The sequence below is a fragment of the Pristiophorus japonicus genome, chromosome 14 (genome assembly GCF_044704955.1).
Source record: "Pristiophorus japonicus isolate sPriJap1 chromosome 14, sPriJap1.hap1, whole genome shotgun sequence".
NCBI classification, from domain to species: Eukaryota; Metazoa; Chordata; class Chondrichthyes; family Pristiophoridae; genus Pristiophorus; species Pristiophorus japonicus.
The window spans coordinates 173,706,519-173,727,211 of record NC_091990.1 but is presented as its reverse complement, the minus strand read 5'-3'; the positions used below and the strand labels follow the sequence as shown (position 1 = coordinate 173,727,211).

Below are 20,693 nucleotides of genomic sequence, written 5' to 3'. Positions count from 1 at the left end.
CACTGGCTGGGCCAGCCCCATTGTGTATTTTAGTTGCAGGCAACCTTGCCGAAGATGGCTTGGCTCAACATCTGGCTGTCTGTTGCATGAAGCCCCTGTAGACGGGCACCCACCTTGCAGTGAGCATGCAGGTCTGGCTGCACCCTCTCAGTCTCTTCCTCTGCCTCTTCCATTGCATTCTGTGATTCTGCCCCAAATGAGTTGGAATGTCCTGCCATTCCACCATTTGGCCACAGACTGTTTCTTATCATGACAATTATTGTGCCAGCCATTGGGTTTTGTCCCGACATTTTTGTGGCCTAAGGCAACCTTTTGCAGAGGCTGAAATACACATACAGCAGTGGGAACAGTCTCCCTCTGGTGCAGAACTCTTAAACCTCCCCGCCTCTCTACCTCTCTTTCCTCCTTCAAGGTACTCCTTGAAACATTCCTCTTTGACCAAGCTTTTGGTCACCTGCGGTAATTTCTACTTATGCGGCTCATACGAACGTAAGAACTAGGAGCAGGAGTAGGCCATTTGGCCCCTCGAGCCTGCTCCACCATTTAATAAGATCATAGCTGATCTGATCATGGACTCAACTCCACTTCCCTGCCCGCTCCTCATAACCCCTTATTCCCTTATCGCTCAAAAATCTGTCTGTCTCCGCTTTAAATATATTCAATGTCCCAGCTTCCACAGCTCTCTGGGGCAGAGAATTCCACAGATTTACAACCCTCTGAGAGAAGAAATTCCTCCTCATCTCAGTTTTAAATGGGCGGCCCCTTATTCTGAAGCTATATCCCCTAGTTTTAGTTTCCCCTATGAGTGGAAATATCCTCTCTGCATCCACCTTGTCGAGCCCCCTCATTATCTTATATATTTCATAGGCCCTGAAATTGCGGACGGAGGCAGTTGCCTCCGAGCTGAAACATTTCCACGAATTTACCTGGTGGTCCCGGAGGAACGTGGGATTCCGGTGAGGAGGCCTTCCCTTCCTGCGCTGTGAAGTGCGCTCCCGTCCTCCAGGTTCTCACACAGACGGTGCAGTCACATGTGAGTGCTCAACCAATCAGGTACAGTATTCCACAGCTTTCTCATTAATAGCAATGGGAACTCCGTATCTACCAGTTCCCATTGCTAATAATGAGGAAAAAAAACAAACACATTAAACACATGTAATAAAAAATAAAAAACACACCTCACATAATTAAAATAATTGAAATTAAAGTTGATAAATACCTGAGAGAACAGTTTTTTCCTAAGTTTTAAAAAAGTTTTTTAAAATTATGGTTAAAAATAAATGTAACGTTTTTAAAAAAATATGTGTTTTTTAATCTAATGTAATTATATTTTTGTATGTTTTTAAACTCTTATGCCTTTAACAGTGGCTATGTGCCTGCTTTTATCAGGCGCAAGATTTTTGAGGACATTTGCTGGGCAAGATATGGGTAAATCCCGCCATCTTGCCCGTACAAATGTCCCCGCTCCCGAGATGCGGAGGATCTGTCAAGCCCGACAGATCGGAAAAGCCGGTTTTCAGCACATGCGCATTGTGCACTGTAAAGCGGCTTTTGCGATGCCTTCCTGGATCCGTACACACTCTGTACACACTGCGTGCGGACCCGCGGAGGCCGGGATTTCCAGGCCGTTGAGAACACCTCTCATTCGCTCGGTGTCAAGTTAAAAAAATAAAGTCAGAATACCCCTGTGAAGTGCCTTGGGACGTTTCACTACTTTAAAGGCGCTATATAAATACAGGTTGATGTTGTTGTTGATCTGCTTGGAATCCCAACATTCCTTTAAAAACATAAATAAAGGGAGATTTCCATTGGGAAACCCGTTGTCCCAATATCTTGGATGTTACAAAAGGAAATGTGACAAACTAGCTTGAACCAGGAAACCAGGAGAGAAATAAATAAAAGTTAAATAGTGAAGATTTTTTAGGGGGAAAAAAAAATCCCTTTTTGTGTTGATTCTACATATTTACATAATGGAACAGCGATCAATATTACATTTTTCAAAGAAATTTAAAGATTTCCCTGCTCTGTCTCACATGCCCTAATGGAGTAATTTAAAAATAATAAATACTCTTTTTTTAACAAAGATCTACAAAAACAGGGTAAGCCTGCAAGGTATGCAGTAAAGGAGAGAAATATGACTCCAGCTGATGCCATGTCTGACCCAGAGATCCTGCAGGCTGATAAGCCTAGCGTTCTTACTGAACTGACTGTGTAGAGAGACAGGCACCAGTCTGGTTGATTGGTGACCCTGCAGTGTAATCTTTGCCTGATTCACAAACAAACCTCCCCCATTCAGAGAAGCCTATCTAGCAAACTCTTTCCACCCACCGTCTCTACTGAAGAGGTCGAGCCAGATAGTTAGAATAGCCGGCAGCAGGAGGCACCATCAGTGGTCTGACATCAGGCTGGGAGGGTGTCTTCGGTCTGGAAAACTTCATTAGAAGTTGTAAATCACCCCCCCCCCCCCACCCCCACCCCACCACCCGCTTGTTTGCCCAGGAGTAATCCAACATGTCACCACAAAAGTATTACCTTTATCTCTTGGCTCGAATAGCTGTCCTCTCGCCATGGAAACCATATTATCCAGTGCTGTTGGACTACTGGGGAAGTTTATGGCACATCGGCACATTGGCAGTTTTCAGAGAAGAAAACGTTGTGTATTATTATCCAAAGAAACAAAAGCTGGAAGTAGTTTTTCTGGCAGAAGTGAGGAGTCACAAGAGTCTCTTCTCTTAACTTAGCGGAGGGCAAAGCTGCCAAAATCACGGCACTGTTAGAAATCAGATTTATTGTTAAAAGGATCAAAAAACAATCACAGACCCATTTAAATACTGAAATCTCTGCAGGACCTTTCAGGTTTAGTGCCCCTGTAGTTCAGAACGTGTGTGATCGATGTCAATCCTTCAGTTTCCCATGTTTTTATTGGCAAAAGCTGTGCCCTTATTCCGACAGCAGAATGTAGGTGTGCATTTCTGCCATGGGGATAAGGGAACCAGTGTTGGCCGTGCAAATGCTGGGTACTGGTCCATAGAAACATAGAAAATAGGTGCAGGAGTAGGCCATTCGGCCCTTCGAGCCTGCACCGCCATTCAATGAGTTCATAGCTGATCATTCACCTCAGTACCCCTTTCCTGCTTTCTCTCCATTGCGGTATTTACCCATATCTTGCCCGGCAAATGTCCTCAAAACTCTTGCGCCTGATAGGAACAGGCGCATAGCCTACTTTTACAGGCGTAAGAGTTTAAAAACCTATCAAAAACAGATGTCACTCTTCCCCCAAGCCAAACTACCCAAATGCTTAATGGAAGAGTACCTGGTTTCTTTTTGGGAGTGAATTAGCTCAAAATAAGTTATATTTTAAGCTAAAATCTGTGGAGCTTTACTCCAAACTATTGAATGATGCACAGAAGGAGGCCATTCGGCCCATCGTGCCTGTATCAGCTCTTTGAAAGTGCTATCCAGTTAGTCCCACTCCCCCTGCTCTTTCACATAGAAAATAGGTGCAGGAGTAGGCCATTCGGCCCTTCGAGCCTGCAACACCATTCAATAAGATCATGGCTGATTATTCACCTCAGTACCCCTCAGTACTCTTGTAACTTTCTCTTTTACGAGTGTAAAGGGTATATCCAATTCATATTTCAAAGTTACCATTGAATCCGCTTCCTCCACCTTTTCAGGGAGTGCATTCCAGATCAACACGATTCACTGCGTGAAAAAGATTCTTAATTATCTCCCCCTGTTTGCGATTTGAGGAGCATGATAGATCTAAAAGCAAGCGATCACTCGTCAGCGTCTGAAGGTTAATTTTGAGGGAGTGGAATTAGAGCTGGTTTTCTTTGTCTCTAATATTAGGTGGAATGTGGTATCGCCTGGGATTTTTCTCTCTCTCTCTCCCTTTCCTTCAGGAAGGTCACATGGCCTCTGGAGTGTGTGGATTTGGGTGAAGGGAGGGGAACGATGCAATCTGTGCTAGCAGTGCTGAATGAGAAACACATGCAGCATGAGGGAGTGTTGAGTTACTGAGCCAGTCTGAGTGCGAGCTTGTACAGAGGGAGCCAGAGGAATTAACACTGCAGTTCGCACGAGAAACCCAACAGGAAAACTTCACCCAACAAGAGGAGCCCTGTATTTTTTTTTGAAATAAGCTTTCACTTGAACACTTCAAGTCACAGAGCCTTGATACAAGAAGAGACACATCCAGCCCTGAACCCAGAAATAGGGAGAAGCTTTTTTCCTTTGTATTGTGTTTGTATGATTTACACTGAAGGACATGACCAGTGCAGTCTTTCGGAGAGGATCCAGCAAAGAGGGTTTGAAAAACCTCTTACGGTAAGTAGAAAATATGCCTGAGGGGACCATTGCTTTCTGCTGTTGTTAGAACTGTGATAGAGCTTTTTAAGATATGTATATGTTAAATATATATTATAAATTGTAAATCAGTGCTTCCTTATTTGTCTAGGAGTTAACAAATTCTGTGCACCTTGGCTAATTTACTTTCAGGAGCCTGCAAGTATAATTTTCTATGTACATATGATTGTATTATATTGCAGTTATTCATAAAGCAGTGCTTTCAAAACAATGAGCTACCAAATATTGCAGAATCCACACAATCAGTGTGGGGTTTGCTCTGCTTTTGTGTCTATACATGCAAATAAAAGCTGCTTGAATTGATTATTTTTTTAAAAGGGGGTTATTTCAGACTTCCAGGGGCTTTGACTTTTGCTGTTGCTTAGCAGCGAAACAGTACAGTGAGTCAAAGGTTTCTTCTTGAGCTCTGTGTGGTTGCTTTAATTCTGCTTTTAAACTGCGGGACATTTACTGGGATTGGTGGATCTCACTCACTTCTGCTTTAGACAGCTTTCAAAACATAAAGGGCTGCTGTCTTCATGAACAACTGTTTGGAGAAACCTTATCCCATCCATTTACAAATGCATGATGTAAATTATATTAAAATGCATCACAATATCATGTAGAATTATCATAAGAAAAATGACAACTCTGCAAAAGAAAGTTTGAAGACATATTTTCCCAAGTCACTGCCCCTTTAATAGAAAATCAGTGATCATGTTGGCTACAATCCTGTCTAGTTTTGATTAAAAGCATAAAATATAGCCAATGAGGATGCTGAATATTGCATGAACACATGATTTAGCTTTTAACCCTTTCCTACCCATTTGTCTAACTTCTGGAACCCTAGGTCTCCTGATCAATCATTTTTTTTGGTTGAAAACTGGATTTGTTACATGTACCGAATACCTGGGAGTGAGTTCCAGATTGGTATCTAATTAATGGGGTTCAGATCACAATGGTTAATACGTAGGATAATGGATGCCCGGGAGGGAGTGAGAGGCTGAAATCTAATCAAGTGGGCGTGGGTAGTTGTTCTGCAGGATAATGGATACTTCATAGTGGTTAACAGGCTGGGATGAAGTGCTACATTGTGAGTGTACAGTTACAGTTTTCTCTTGTGAGTTCTGGTTTCTGTTAATGGCTGTCACTTCATGTTAATTGTTGGCACATTTCATGTTGTTAACTATTAGTACGCTATGCTAATGCTGTGCAATGACATTGGCCCAAGATGATTAGGAGGATGTCATCCCTACAGGGTTATTGAGAAATTGGAGATTCCAAATTAAGAAGGTTTCTATCATTTCCTCTGATGGTTCAGTGTGTTAATAAACCAAGTCATCATCATCCCCATCATGATGGGCAGTCCCTCGGAATCGAGGAAGACTTGCTTCCACTCCCAAAGTGAGTTCTCTGCTGGCTGAACAGTCCAATACGAGAACCACAGACCCTGTCACAGGTGGGACAGATATTCGTCGAGGGAAGGGGTGGGTGGGGCTGGTTTGCCGCACGCCCCTTCCGCTGTCTGCGCCTGACCTCGTCACGCTCTTTGCGTTGAGACTCGAAGAACTCAACGCCCTCCTGGATGCATTTTCTCCACCTCGGGCGGTCTTCAGCCAGGGTCTCTCAGGTGTCAGTGGTGATGTCACACTTTACCAGGGAGGCTTTGAGGGTGTCCTTGTAACGCTTCCACTGCCCACCTTTGGCTCGTTTACCATGAAGGAGCTCCACATAAAGTATTTGCTTAGGGAGTCTCATATCTGAGTGTGGTCAGTGCTTCAATACTGGGGATGTTGGCCTGGACGAGGACACTGATGTTGGTGCCCCTGTTCTCCCAGGGGATTTGCAGGATCTTGCGGAGACATCGTTGGTGGTATTTCTCCAGCGACTTGAGGCAAGTAGGATGGTATTGAGTCTTGCAGACCAGGTTTGATCTCTGATATATGTTGAGTTGGTTGATCTTCAGTAACAATTGGGAGCTACGATAATCTTAATGGGGTGAACATAATTCTATCCCTTATTTGGCACTAATTAGTATAACCTTGCCAACCTCACACATTCATGTCACAGTTATCGCTAGTATGGGAAATGGATCAATGTTACATTGGCGCAGTAGGGGGTGCTCTTCTGATATAGGAACTGAGGCATACTAATGGCCAGGGCAGAGGCAAGCAGAACAGAAGGAGCTTTAGTCTGCATCTAACTGTGCCATAGGTGACTTGTAACATTAAAAAGAGAGCGAGGTCCTTTGTGGAACAGGATGGGTTAGGCCAATGCAACTGCTTGTGGGTGCAAAAAGCATCTTGTAATTCAGCTAACTGAGACTACCCTCACTGTCACATTCAGAGATGCCCCAAGGATAGCTGGTTTTATCAATTAAATTGTTGGGCTGGTGCAGTTTGGGTGCTGTTGTGTGACTGGGACTGAGCCAATTTAACTGAATAAGCTTAACTCTGCATCTAACCCATACTGTCTCGTGGCTTTATGGCTACTACTGGGTAGCAGAAGTGGAAAGTGTTCAATTTCCCACCACTAATGTCCCTAGGGCTCCAAAAGTTAGTGCAGTTTTACAAACTGTTGCTCAGTCCGCTTTAGGCTTTCATGAGAGAAAATCGCAGGTCTGACGTTTTTTTTGTCTCTCATCACCACACCGCACTACTAATACTACTCCAACAAATTGCATTTATATAGCAACTGTAATACAGAAAAGCATCCCAAGGTGCTTCACAGAGGCGTAAGCCGAGTCCCTCAGAGTTTTATTTGGTTTGTTGGCATCAAATGCTATTTCACAGCATCGAATAATGCTAATCACATTATTTTCAGAAGCTCCTGACACATGGATTTCATGGGGATAATAGGACAAAGGACTCCTGCATAATAAATGGAAAAGAAAATGGTAATTGCTGTCCTATGAAAACTACAGGAGAGCAAGCCTATAAAAGAAGGTCTGAAGTAAACAACCCTTTTCAGATTCTGCCTGTAAAAAGGACTGTGATTTTCTGCCATGCCAGACGTTTATGTCTATCTGCAGAATGACAGCCTTCTGGTAAACCCGTTTTAAGAAATAGGATCGGCATCATTTCAACACCACGCTGTTAGTTTTGCGCAGCATTCCTTCCTGGACTGCCGTGGACTCTTAGCCAGGTTTGAAGGAAGAGCCTCCTGGGTGGTATTAAACTGAGCCTCACTTGGTTTTAACTTGCTCTGATGCAATCCAATCAATAATATTTTTTGTGCTTATGTAACATTCTGTGGGATCCAGACATTCAACAATGTAAGCACTTCAAGACAGCTTCTGTTGATATTTGCTGATCAGTATGCTATGCAGACCATGAAGTCTCCAAGTCTGCTCCCTGGTGTGCGTTGGGTTAACGGATCTCATCTATGGCAGCAGTTGGGGGGGGGGGCACCACAATAGGTCTCCGTGCTCCTGGCCTAGTAAGGGGGAAAAAAATCAGTCAGATTTCCCACTCCTTTTTGTACAGCATGTGCTTTGTGTCTCCCGATTCTTCTATGCTACAGGCTCGATACCAGTGCCAACTGCTCCAGCTAGCTCTGTGTCATTCCATACTGGGGATTGTGGTGAAACGGCATATTCAGGTGCACTGTTAGCATTTATACAGTTAGTGAGCTCTTCACTAACATTAAAATAGTTAGTGCTTCACGAACATTAAAATATAAAAAGTTGGCCAGCAGATACTTAGGAATTTTTTACATTTTAAAATGAAAGCTTTGCGCCAGTTGCCATTATATTTGAGAAGCCCAACTAGAATTCACGGGTAGAAGGGAGAAGTGTCATATCACTTGCCATTCTCGGTGCATCATCAGATCAGTGACTCCAGTCCCCACTTAGATTTTGTGTCAGTACAACCTGAAAACTGTGCTACCTTACAACAAAAGCGACAGTGCATCTGGATATGTCAGTGGATGACTGAAAGTTGGAATCAATTGTGATCAGAGTGCATGTGTGCGCCGCACTTTTTCAGTGTGTATGACATTGCAGTTATACCACACTTGATCAGCTCCGCTGGGCAGGCCACATTGTCCGCATGCCAGACACGAGACTCCCAAGAAAGCGCTCTACTCGGAACTCCTTCACGGCAAACGAGCCCAAGGTGGGCAGAGGAAACGTTACAAGGTCACCCTCAAAGCCTCCCTGATAAAGTGCAACATCCCCACTGACACCTGGGAGTCCCTGGCCTAAGACCGCCCTAAGTGGAGGAAGTGCATCCGGGAGGGCGCTGAGCACCTCGAGTCTCATCGCCGAGAGCATGCAGAAATCAAGCGCAGGTAGCGGAAAGAGCGTGCGGCAAACCTGTCCCACCCTCCCTTACCCTCAACAACTATCTGTCCCACCTGTGACAGGGACTGTGGTTCTTGTATTGGACTGTTCAGCTACCTAAGGACTCACTTTTAAAGTGGAAGGAAGTCTTCCTCGATTCTGAGGGACTGCCTATGAGATGACTACAACTTTTGCATCAATACTATTGAGCAACAATGTGCAAGTGGCAATATAAGTCCAAAGTCAGACCCAATTTGACTCCAGACCCATTGAAGACAAAGGAAACTAGCGTGTACCACTGAGATTTGAGAGCATGTGGAGTATAATTTCTGTACAGTGTAAAGCCAGTTTGAAAACTGCTCGACTAGACTAGTTTGGTCTACTGGATGCCTGAATAATTTGGTGTTGAACCTTTTCATCGTGATGTGAAAGTATACGTTGCTAGCTACACCTCATAATAGCCACAGAAGGAGAAAAAAACCCTGTCAATTCATGTAAGCAAGTGACGGCAGAGCCCTTCCCAATACAACTCTGGTCTCACCAGCTGTGCTTCGGATTCTACAAAATGGTAGTAAACAACATTCCCTTTAATTTCTTTTGGGTGCGTGGACCCTTTAAGGGGCTGCATGGCCTATTCAAACTTCCGCACGTGCGGGGTTTTTCTATTGAGAAAGCGGCAAGCAGCCTACGCGGGAGCTTCAGACAACTACGTGATCTGGTCATTACCACATCGTTATTTGTGGGACCTTGCTGTGCATAATTGACAGCCACATTTTTCTCTTATTCATTGGATGTGGGCATCACTGGCAAGGCCAGCATTTATTGCCCATCCCTAATTGCCCTTGAATAACAGAATGGCTTGCAAGGCCATTTCACAGGACAGCTATGAGTCAACCACATTGCTGTGGGTCTGGAGTCACATCTAGGCCAGACCAGCAGATTTCCTTCCCTCAAGGGCATTCGTGAACCAGATGGGTTTATTACAACAATCCAGTGGTTTCATGGTCACCATTACTGATACTAGTTGTTTATTGCAAAGTTATTTCACTCAATTTAAATTCCCCAGCTGCCATGGTGGAGTTTGAACTTATGCCTCCGGATCAACAGACCAGGCCTTGGGATTACTGGTCCAGTAACATAACCACTAGGCTACCGCTCTCTGTTCCTACATTACTACTATGATTACACTTCAAAAGTGGTTGTAAAGCACTTTCGGAAGTCCTGAAGTTGTGAAAGGCGCTATATAAATGCAAGTTAAAAAAAAAAACTTTTTAATGTATGACCACAGTCTGAGTTACTGCAACTATGCTTGGGTTTGTGTGTATGGGAGGTAGAGAGGCATTAGGAAATTTGAGCATTGCCGGTTGAGTTTTGATGAGTATGCTGTGGTGATTATGATCTCAGTTTAGAAGCTTGGCTACATTCAGTTGAACATTTGGTACCTACAATGCCAAAAATTACATCACCACCATTGACGTGCTTCTCTTTTTTTTGTCTTTCTCAAACATAGACATGTGTGATTCACAAAGACTGTCAAACAAAGCCCAACATGTCCTGCACGGCAGTAACATTGTGTCCAGGCCAGTTGTTCAAAAGTTCAAGGAAAAAGTCAGGGAAATTGGATTGATATTTTTAAGGAAAGAGATGACTCATTGAAAATTCTAATATAATACCAAAGTTGATGCAGACAAATCCCGCATTATGACGAATGGCTCAAATGCCAGAGGTGAATTTGGACGTTGGGAACAAGAGATGTTGGGGCAATTTATTTTAATGTAAAACTTTATGGAACAAGTGACCAGGGAAGGCCATTGAAGAGGACAGGATTTTAGGCAACATGTGCAATTATAGAGAGAAATTATGAGAAAGTGTGTAGGCGGTGTTGAGATAAATGAGCTTGAAGCTCCACGGGAAAGCTCGTGGTAACTTCTGTGGAAGATCTGCAAAATCCCTGGCATGAATGGCATTGGCGCCATCACTTCAGGGTTTCCCTGGATCACCCACTGAAGCTATGTGGAGAACGCCCAACAAATTCAGCCTCAATAAATCAAATTGGAGCAAAAGACTTTTTAATGTTTAATGCCAAGATCATGCAGAAACCAAGCGCAGGCAGTGGAAGGAGCGTGCGGCAAACCAGTCCCACCCACTCTTTCCTTCAACCACTGTCTGTCCCACCTGTAACAGAGACTGTAATTCCCATATTGGACTGTTCAGTCACCTAAGAACTCATTTTTAGAATGGAAGCAAGTCTTCCTCGATTTCGAGGGAGTGACTATGAGTGTTCCAATCTTTAAAAAAAAAGTTCGTTACATGTCATGAATCGTTATCCTTTATCCTTTTTGGTAAATTGGTCTAATTTTAATATTTAGCAAGGAGGGCGTCAACAGCTTTGGACAGATTTACAACACAGTCACAGTTAATTAACAGAACAACAGTGATTTTACAAGTTTTTCAGTGTCGAGGACCACCTGCACTGGGTACTTCCTCAAGACTCTGTCAGGTACCCGAAAGAAAACAGCGTTAAAATTGCAGAAAACATTCTGAATATAACACGTTGTTCTGCCATTTGCGGTTAGGAAACTGCCCATAAAGATCTAGCGATTCCCGTGGTGTCAATCCCAGCTCTCCCAGCCTTAGTTTGAATCTGGGACAAAATCAAGGTGCACTCCAGCGTCCTGCAACATTACTGCCATCAAGCTGACGAAACAGCCAATCACATTGGACAATTCTCACAGACAGCAAATCAAGAAGAAAATTGCAAAGATATCATTCACTTTTCACAGAGAGCGAAATAAAGATTGGGATATATACAAAGGATTAAGGTAGAAGTTGAAATATCATAAACAAACTTTAAAATATATTAAAAGCTTGTAATTTTTAGTCACATTAATGGAAAAATTTGACATTCCACATGTACAAAATTACGTTTTTCAGGGCCAGAATGGTTGTTCAGCAGTCAGTACATTGTTAAAAACCCAGTTAAACCTCTTTCAACAAGGCTTAGTTTTTTCTTAACAGCGATATCCCATCGTAAAAGGGAGATTTTCATCAGTTCAAGTCATTTCAATTGATTGCCGGCTATGAGGGTTCCACAGCACAGTCTGTGGCAGAACAGGGAATGACTAACCACAACATTCCGCATTTATCTGCACTAAATCCCAAACTTACTGTCAGTTTCAGAGAGGTAATCATAGAATCATAGAAATTTACAGCACGGAAGGAGGCCATTTCGGCCCATCGTATCCACGCCGGCCGACCAAGAGCTATCCAGCCTAATCCCACTTTCCAGCTCTCGGTCCATAACCCTGTAGGTTACGGCACTTCAAGTGCACATCCAAGTACTTTTTAAATGTGGTGAGGGTTTCTGCCTCTTTCACCCTTTCAGGCAGTGAGTTCCAGACCCCCACCACCCTCTGGGTGAAGAAATTTCCTCTCATATTTCCTGTATACCTCCCCCCAATTACTTTAAATCTATGCCCCCTGGTTGTTGACTCCTCTGCCAAGGGAAACAGGTCCTTCCTATCCACTTTATCCAGGCCCCTCATAATTTTATACATCTCAATCAGGTCTCCCCTCAGCCTCCTCTGTTCCAAAGAAAACAGACCCAGCATCTCCAATCTTTCCTCATAGCCAAAATTCTCCAGTCCAGGCAACATTCTTGTAAATCTCCTCTGCACCCTTTCCAGTGCAATCACATCTTTCCTGTAATATGGTGACCAGACCGGTGGGTAATGAGGCCAAACGCTGACAGTTTCACGATCGCTGCCCACCAGAAAATCCCACCCAATAGAAATGTAATGCTAGTAAGTCAACGAACACAGAAAAATACAGAGATTTGATGTCAGATAGAAATCTGCTAACATTAGGGGCCCTTTAGGATCTGAGGACACAGTTTGATGTACGACTGTTCTTCCTCTTTCCTATTCAATCTGAAAATCCGAATCCTCCTAACAAGGCATGAAGGAGTGCGTACTAATAGATCCCAGATTCAATTCCTGCCAGAACGAACATAAATCCTGACAAACAGGTCACGCAAAATTAAGCCGCAGTCACTTTGAGCAAGCAGGTCAACCATATGGTGTTGCCACGGTGTTGGGACAAATATACAAAGTTGGAAGTGTCTGGTCATACAGTCAGCACCGTTTCCTTTCTTTTGGGGACTGTTTTCTTGACAAGTTCCTTTCTTTAAGAAAAGGTACATGCACCAAATATGCTATGTTCAGAATAAATCCACAGGACGATATCGCAAACTGTTGTGACCTTGGTCTCTTTATTTCAGACTCGAGAGTGAGCAAGTAGCATGGTGAGTCACCTTTTATACCTGCTTACCCCAGGGTGCACAGATGACCCTTAGGTCTCCCACAGGTGTGCCCTCTGGTGGTAAGTCTTACATTTGGGTAAGGTCTACATACATATATAACAAAATGAATTATTGAATGTGCACACATTGGGCTCAAGTTTCCACATGATTTGCGCCTGATTTTTAGGAGCAACTGGTGGAGAACGGACTATCTTAGAAATCGCAATTCTCCACATTTTATTTTCTGCAGTTCTAGTCAGTTAGAACAGTTTCACTTTGGAACAGAATTTTTTCTTCAAAAGGGGGCGTGTCCGGCCACTGACGCCTGATTTCAAAGTTTCCACAGTGAAAACGTACTCCAAACTAACTTAGAATGGAGCAAGTGAAGATTTTTGTAGAACTGAAAAAACCTTGTCGACACATTAAAAAATCAGGCGCAGGTTACAAATTAGGCGTCCAGAACGAGGTGGGGGGGGGAAGAGAAGTAACTAAATTCTACAATAAATCCTTATTTATACTTCTACAAATATTATACAAATAAATCCAACCTGAATAAACATTTTATAAGCAAAGAAAAGATTAAATAAACCATCTTCCTACCTGTGTGAAAGTGCTTCAGTCAGCTCAGCGGTGTGGCGTCGTTCCCGCGAACGGGAGGGAGGGAGGAGGCAGCCGTTCCCGACGGCGGGCGGGAGGGTAAGGAGACAGTGAGAAGGCTGCAGGAAGCCTCACAAGTTGAGCAGCCATTCCCGACGGCAGGGGGGAAGGCCGTCGGGAAACGGCTGCCTCAACTTCTGAGACTTCCTGCAGCCTTCTCACTGCTGCAAGAAGCCTCAGTGCTGATCATAGAAGGGCAATGTGCTTTTATTAAAAAATGTTGAAAAATTAAACAGCTACAAAGAACTACAAAAATGGCCGAGTGCCAATGTTTCCTTCACACTGCGCGTGTGCGAACGCTCCCAACGCGCACGCGCAGGGTTGCCGGCACGAAAAAAACTAATTTAAATGGTACCCGCCCCCTCCCACTTACAAAATCGGCACGAGTGGTAGGCTCCGCCCCCCTGGGCGCCGCGCCAGGCAGATATGGAGCTGCAGGGCGCTCCAGAATCGCGCGTTTTTTTTCAGGCGCCGTTTCTGGCGCGAAAAACGGGCGCCCAGCTCGGAGGGGCGCCCGTTTTGTAGCGTGTGGAAACTTGGGGCCATTATCACTCACTCACTCACTCACTCACTCACTCACTCACTATCTCCATTCACTCACTCATTATCTCCACTCACTCACTCACTGGAGCTCTCCTTCCCCACTGGTGACCTGGCCTCCTCTTCTCCTCCAGCACGTGGTGAGTACCCTGACCTTCCACTCTGAGCCCCAGTGGGCCACTGACCCTCCCAATACCTGCCCCCAACCAAGCCTCGGACCACCTACCATCAAAGGCGCTACTCAGCGCCGAGCCGGCGGCCAACATCTCGCCGTAGGCTACTAGGCCCATACAGCAGTGCCTGGTCGCCAGTCGTCTCGGACCCCCTTGCCACTGGATCAAGACCTTGCTCAGCCACTTATTCACTCACTCACTCACTCAAGCATAAGTGCATATGTACACAAGAACATGTATACATAGATGTCCATACACACAGGTGAACACATGCATGTGTATTGCAGACATGCAGAGAAACACACACATAATGGCTACACACATGCATGCATCCACAAATGGGATCATTCTATGCAGTTAGATTTCACATGGGTCCTCGTGAGCATCTGGTTCCTTGTTTCCTTTGGAATAATTTTAAAGGTGACACAATGCCGCACTTGTAACAATACCACTTACCTCGGACCATTTGCATCATTTTCCACGTGCCAGGTAAAAGCAATCAGAAACCTGTCTATTTCCACGACTTTGATGAATGTTGATGCTTTCCCTGTCATCAAGGAATCAGCATTGTCTTCTAAAACCTGGGGCAGGACCGGGATTCCTCACTGTAAATTGGGGAACTACAGTTGGAGATTAAATGCAAAATCATGACGTGATGCCAATAATTGAAAGATGACTGCAGCTGTGTTAAGTTTGGCAATCAAATATGCCACGGACAAAACTTTCAGGAAGGATAAGGATGGAAAAAAGGGAGGAGTGGTAGCAGTAGTAATTTGAGACCATACTGCTGCACCAGAAATAAGGATTTAAATAGACAGGTGGTCCAAACACAATCCCATTGAATTAAGCTGAGGAATCGTAAGGAGCCATCACAGTATTGGGAAGATATTCTAGACTGTTGATCATTTTTGCAACTTCAGTACCCCGTTCCTGCTTTCTCTCCATATCCCTTGATCCCTTTAACCGTAAGAGCCACATCTAACACCCTATTGAATATATCTAATGAACTGGCCTCAACAACTTTCTGTGGTAGAGAATTCCACAGGTTCACAATTCTCTGAGTGAAGAAGTTTCTCCTCATCTCGGTCCTAAATGGCTTACCCCTTATCCTTAGACTGTGACTCCTGGTTCTGGACTTCCCCAACATCGGGAACATTCTTCCTGCATCTAACCTGTCCAATCCCGTTAGAATTTTATATGTTTCTATGCGATCCTCTCTCATTCTTCTAAATTCCAGTGAATATAAGCCTAGTCGATCCAGTCTTTCTTCATATGTCAGCCCTGCCATACCAGGAATCATTCTGGTGAACCTTCGCTGCACTCCCTCAAAAGCATGAATGTCCTTCCTCAGATTAGGAGACCAAAACTGTACACAGTATTCAAGGTGTGGTCTCACCAAGGCCCTGTACAACTGCAGTAAGACCTCCCTGCTCCTATACTCAAATTCTTTTGCTATGAAGGCCAACATGCCATTTGCCGCCTTCACCGCCTGCTGTACCTGCATGCCAACTTTCAGTGACCGATGTTCCATGACACCCAGGTCTCGTTGCACCTCCCCTTTTCCTAATCTGTCACCATTCAGATAATATTCTGCCTTCCTGGTTTTGTCACCAAAGTGGATAAACTCACATTTATCTACATTATACTGCATCTGCCATGCATTTGCTCACTCATCTAACCTGTACAAGTCACCCTGCAGCATCCTCCTCACAGATCACACTGCCACCCAGCTTAGTGTCATCTGCAAACTTGGAGCTATTACATTCAATTCCTTAATGTATATTGTAAATAGCTGGGGTCCCAGCACTGAACCTTGCGGTAACCCACTAGTCACTGTCTGTCATTCTGAAAGGACCCGTTTATTCCTACTCTTTGCTTTTTGTCTGCCAACCAGTTCTCTATCCACGTCAATACATTACCCCCAATACCACGTGCTTTAATTTTTCACACTAATCTCTTGTGTGGAACTTTGTCAAAAGCCTTTTGAAAGTCCAAATACACCACATCCACTGGTTCTCCCTTGTCCACTCTACTAGTTACATCCTCAAAAATTCTAGAAGATTTGTCAAGCATGATTTCCCTTTCATAAATCCATGCTGACTTGGACCGATCCTGTCAATGCTCTCCAAATGCGCTGCTATTACATCTTTATTACATCTCGGGAATAAAGCAGAGAAAATAGGTCACCCAAGAGTAAGGAAATCTTCGGGAAGCAGTGATCAGAATATCATTAGATTCAGTGTCGGAATAGAACAGAAAAAAGAACAGTCAAGAACACAGTAACATGACTGGAAAGAAACAAATTATAATGAGATAAAAAGGGACCTTGCCCATTTTAAATGGAAGAAAACACATTTGACAAATATAATCATAAATCAACAATGGGAAATATTTACACCGGAAATGGAAAAGCTATAAATTAAGCATAATTAAATAAGGAGAAAGGGCATGTGTCAAAGGCTGATTAGGGAGTTAGATCATATTTGTAACTAAAATAGGAGCATTTAGTATTAATATGGTAAATTATAAAAAAATGTGACAAAGCCATAAACATCATCATAGGCAGTGCCTCGAAATCGAGGAAGACTTGCTTCCACTCCAAAAGTGAGTTCTTAGGTGACTGAACAGTCCAATACGGGAATTACAGTCTCTGTCGCAGGTGGGACAGGCAGTCGTTGGAGGAAAGGGTGGGTGGGGAGTCTGGTTTGCCGCGCGCTCCTTCTGCTGTCTGCACTTGATTTCTGCATGCTCTCGACGACGAGACTCAAGGTGCTCAATGCCCTCCCGGATGCTCTTCCTCCAGTTAGGGCGGTCTTTGGTCAGGGACTTCCAGGTGTCGGTGGGGATGTTGTATATTATCAAGGAGGCTTTCCTCTGCCCACCTGGGGCTCGCTTGCCATGTAGGAGTTTCAAGTAGAGCACTTGCTTTGGGAGACTTGTGTCAGGCATGCGGACAATGTGGCCCGCCCAGTGGTCGAGTGTGGTCAGTGCTTCGATGCTGGGGTTCAGTGCTTCGATTATGGAATCCCCGCTGAGGCACTAAAGTATGGTGAAGAAGCACTATTGGCACAAATGCATGACTTCATATCTGGAAGGAGGAGAACATGCCAGGAGATCTCAGAGATGCCGTCTCAAAAAATGGAACAAGTCCGACTGTGACAGCTACAGAGGAATCTCCCTGCTGTCAGCCACAAGGAAAGTCATCGCAAGAATCCTCCTCTCTCCCTGTGGCTGAAGAACTCCTCCCAGAGTCACATTGCAGATTCCATCCACTAAGAGGTACAACGGACATGATCTTCACCGTGCGACAACTACAAGAGAAATGTAGGGAACAGCACCAACCCTTGTACATGGCCTTCTTTGACCTGTCAACCATGAGGGATTATGGAGCATCCTCCTCCATTTCAGCTGCCCCCCAAAAAGCTATAACAAGGTATTAAAGAAAGGCTAAAAAAGGAATATGAGGGAAAATGAGAAAAAACATAAAGGCCAATAAAAAGGGTTTTATTAGGCACATTCGTTGTAAGAGGATAATCAAGGCAGGGGTACAATGGCTAAGAGATGGAGATAAGCTTGTGTGGCCATTTCAACTATCATTGGTTGGTGTAAAACGGTCGATATTGGATTGGCCGCTCATTATGCATCTCACCCAATTATCTTTTCTCATGACTTTCTCATGGAAAGGAAAATCAGACGGGGTCTATAATGGATTGCAGTTCTGATAGAGACCATTTTACACAATCCACCAATGGTTAAAATGACCCCACAATGGAGAGTGAGGGAATGATAGAAATACAAGATAAGTACTTTAGATCGGTCTTCATTGAGGAGGTAAATATTCAGGTCGTAGAACCACAGGAGGTTAGTGGAAGTTATAATGGAAAAAGAAATGCTACTACCAAAGTTACTTAAATCAGCAGAATCTGATTGTTTACATTCAATGATACTGAGGCAAGCTAAGGAAGAAATAAAAGTTGCTCTTGATTATAGTTTTCCATAATTCTGTGGAAAGGAAAATTGTGCCAGAGAATTATGGAGAGGCAGGTATGACATCCCTCTTCAAAAAAGAGATAAGAACAAGCCAGGAAATTATAAGACTTACGTCAGTCAATGATAAAGTATGAGAGTCTATCCATATGTTTTTTAAAAACACACAAAAAATTTATGGCACACGAAATTAAGGGGAATCATTATCATAGGCAGCCCCTCGAAGCGAGGATGACTTGCTTCCATGCCAAAAAAGGATGAGTTCACAGGTGTTTCAATGAAGGACCCGAACTACATCCTGAAGGGTGGAAGATGCCTGTGCGTGGATATTTTTAACATGTGGTGACTGTTGCCACCATACGGGCTTGACAGAGCTAGGTCTTGGTCCAGTGACAAGGGTTAACCAGGACGACTGGACGCCAGCTCTGCTGCACGGACCTAGTGCGCACACATATCGCAGTGTGGGCTGGGCCGTGCTGCCCCTGGGCCCCGGCCCCGAACTCACGCCTCCCCTGGGTCCCGATCACGTCCCTCTACAATCTCTCGCCCCGACCTCGCCGCTCCTGCTGTACCTGCCCACGCTCCAATCACTGACCTGGACCTTGCCGATGTCACTCTTCGCTGCCGTCGCCCTCCTGCACCAGCTCGCGCTGCTCCCTGAAGGGACCTCCACGCTGTCCAGGGCCGCCGCTCACTGCTCCTTTTATGGCCCCGACCTGCCGCTTGTGTTCTCACGCAGGTCGGGACCTCCACACTGCTCCAGGGACCGCTCATTTTGATGACATGCATAGTGGGACAGTTGGAGAGCAGAAAGCAAAGAGTGGGGTAAAGGGACGTTTTTAAGATTGGAAAGGTGCAGAGTGATTATACAGGGATCTATGTTGGGTCTGTTCTTACTTACTATGTAGACCAATAATTGGGATTTAGGAATTGAGGGAACAATATCGGAATTTGCTGAAACCAAACTGGCCCTATGGCAAATTGTAACAAGAGTTGTGGAAAAATGCAGAAGGGCGTAGGTTCAATGGACTCTGATTGAGGAGTTCGCCTCTTGAGGGCTGTCTTTAAATTTAATTGAACACTATTTCCCTTTTCTTCACAAATTATTCCTTATTGCTACTGCTTTTCCAGAAAACATAAATTTCAAATGAAGACAATGACTGAAAAGGTTATATTGATGGATTGTGTTGTGATATATTCTTATGACATCACTAATAGAAGCACAAACACAAGATGGCTCTTAACAGAAACTGTCATCATGTGACTTTGCCACATGACTCTTTTATTATTTACATCAGTAGTCGCATTATAGCAGTAGTCCACTAGGTGGAGCAGTAGTCCACTAGGGGGAGCTCTATGACATGTGTTTTCACTTCAGTAATAGCGAATGTACAGTGTGTGCTTTATGTAATATGCTGCTCTGGTGTGTGTGCTTGGGTGCCCTGTTCTTTCCTGTGACCTATTCCTAGGTTATGCATTAATTGAAGGGATAGACATGGAGGCTTTTGAGGGATCTGTTGAGGACTTGCTGGTGATTCCACTGGCCACCTACTTCGATGTGTTGCAGACCCAAACAGTGGTGCCCGTGTCAAGGAGTAAGCCTGTGTTACCTCAGCCCTGTGGGCTTGCTTGTGTTGGGTTGCTTCCTCTGCAGGTGCAAGTGTTGGCAAAGGATCGGTGCTGGCTTGAAAGCCACCTGCCTGTTTCTGTGCTCATGCCTTCACCACAGGTCAAGACCTGACTGTGGCAAATGGTCTCTGCAATTGGAGACTGTTGTGAGATCTCTGAATCCTTCACCGATGGCTACATTGATTATCTTTCCAAGCATATTAGAGCTGCATTTTGAACAGCTATTGTTGCATGATGTTGCTCAATTCGTAGTAGAATCTTCAGCTGTAGTGAACCACGTGCAGCAGGAACTACAAGCAGGTAGGTGAGCGGTGAACTCATTCGTGTTCATGAGGTTGGAATCACTATGTCACCTAATAGGGACTGTGGGCATGTCAATGCATCTGCTCAGCCAAAGGCAGCCTTCAACAGCCATGACACTTACCTCTTCCATGCTACCAGGAGTCAATCCTAGTGCATTCTTGCTCTAACTCTCTTAAATGCTCAAGTGTGAGTATCTGGGTTATGAGTGTTTGAAGTAATGGCCCAGATTTTGCTGTACCAGGGCATTTAATGATGTCTACTGTTAGTTAGACCTGCCCTTGCACTTATGGGTTTTAAAAATTTTTGCGTTCCAATTTGCTGCAAGTGCGAGCATGGGAAATCAGGCATTTGGGACTGGAGTGAACAGGGAATGCAACTATGTATCCCCTTAACCAATCAGATTGAAGCATTGTGAAATGGTCAGTGCAAGGATTGAGAAGGAAGTGTAAAGTGAGTGAATTCAATGACACCTCAG

General features: G+C 44.3%; 1 protein-coding gene across 2 annotated transcripts in view; it reads left to right on the top strand.

The window, feature by feature from the left end:
- The first annotated feature begins 3,955 nt into the window (after nt 1-3,955).
- lsp1a (lymphocyte specific protein 1 a) overlaps nt 3,956-20,693 on the top strand; it is a 197,957-nt gene continuing 181,219 nt past the window's right edge. For both annotated transcript variants that reach the window (XM_070899864.1, XM_070899865.1), the window contains exon 1: nt 3,956-4,329. In XM_070899864.1, coding sequence (XP_070755965.1) covers nt 4,271-4,329 — 59 coding nt within the window. In that variant the 5' untranslated portion in view covers nt 3,956-4,270. The remainder of the gene's footprint in view (nt 4,330-20,693) is intronic.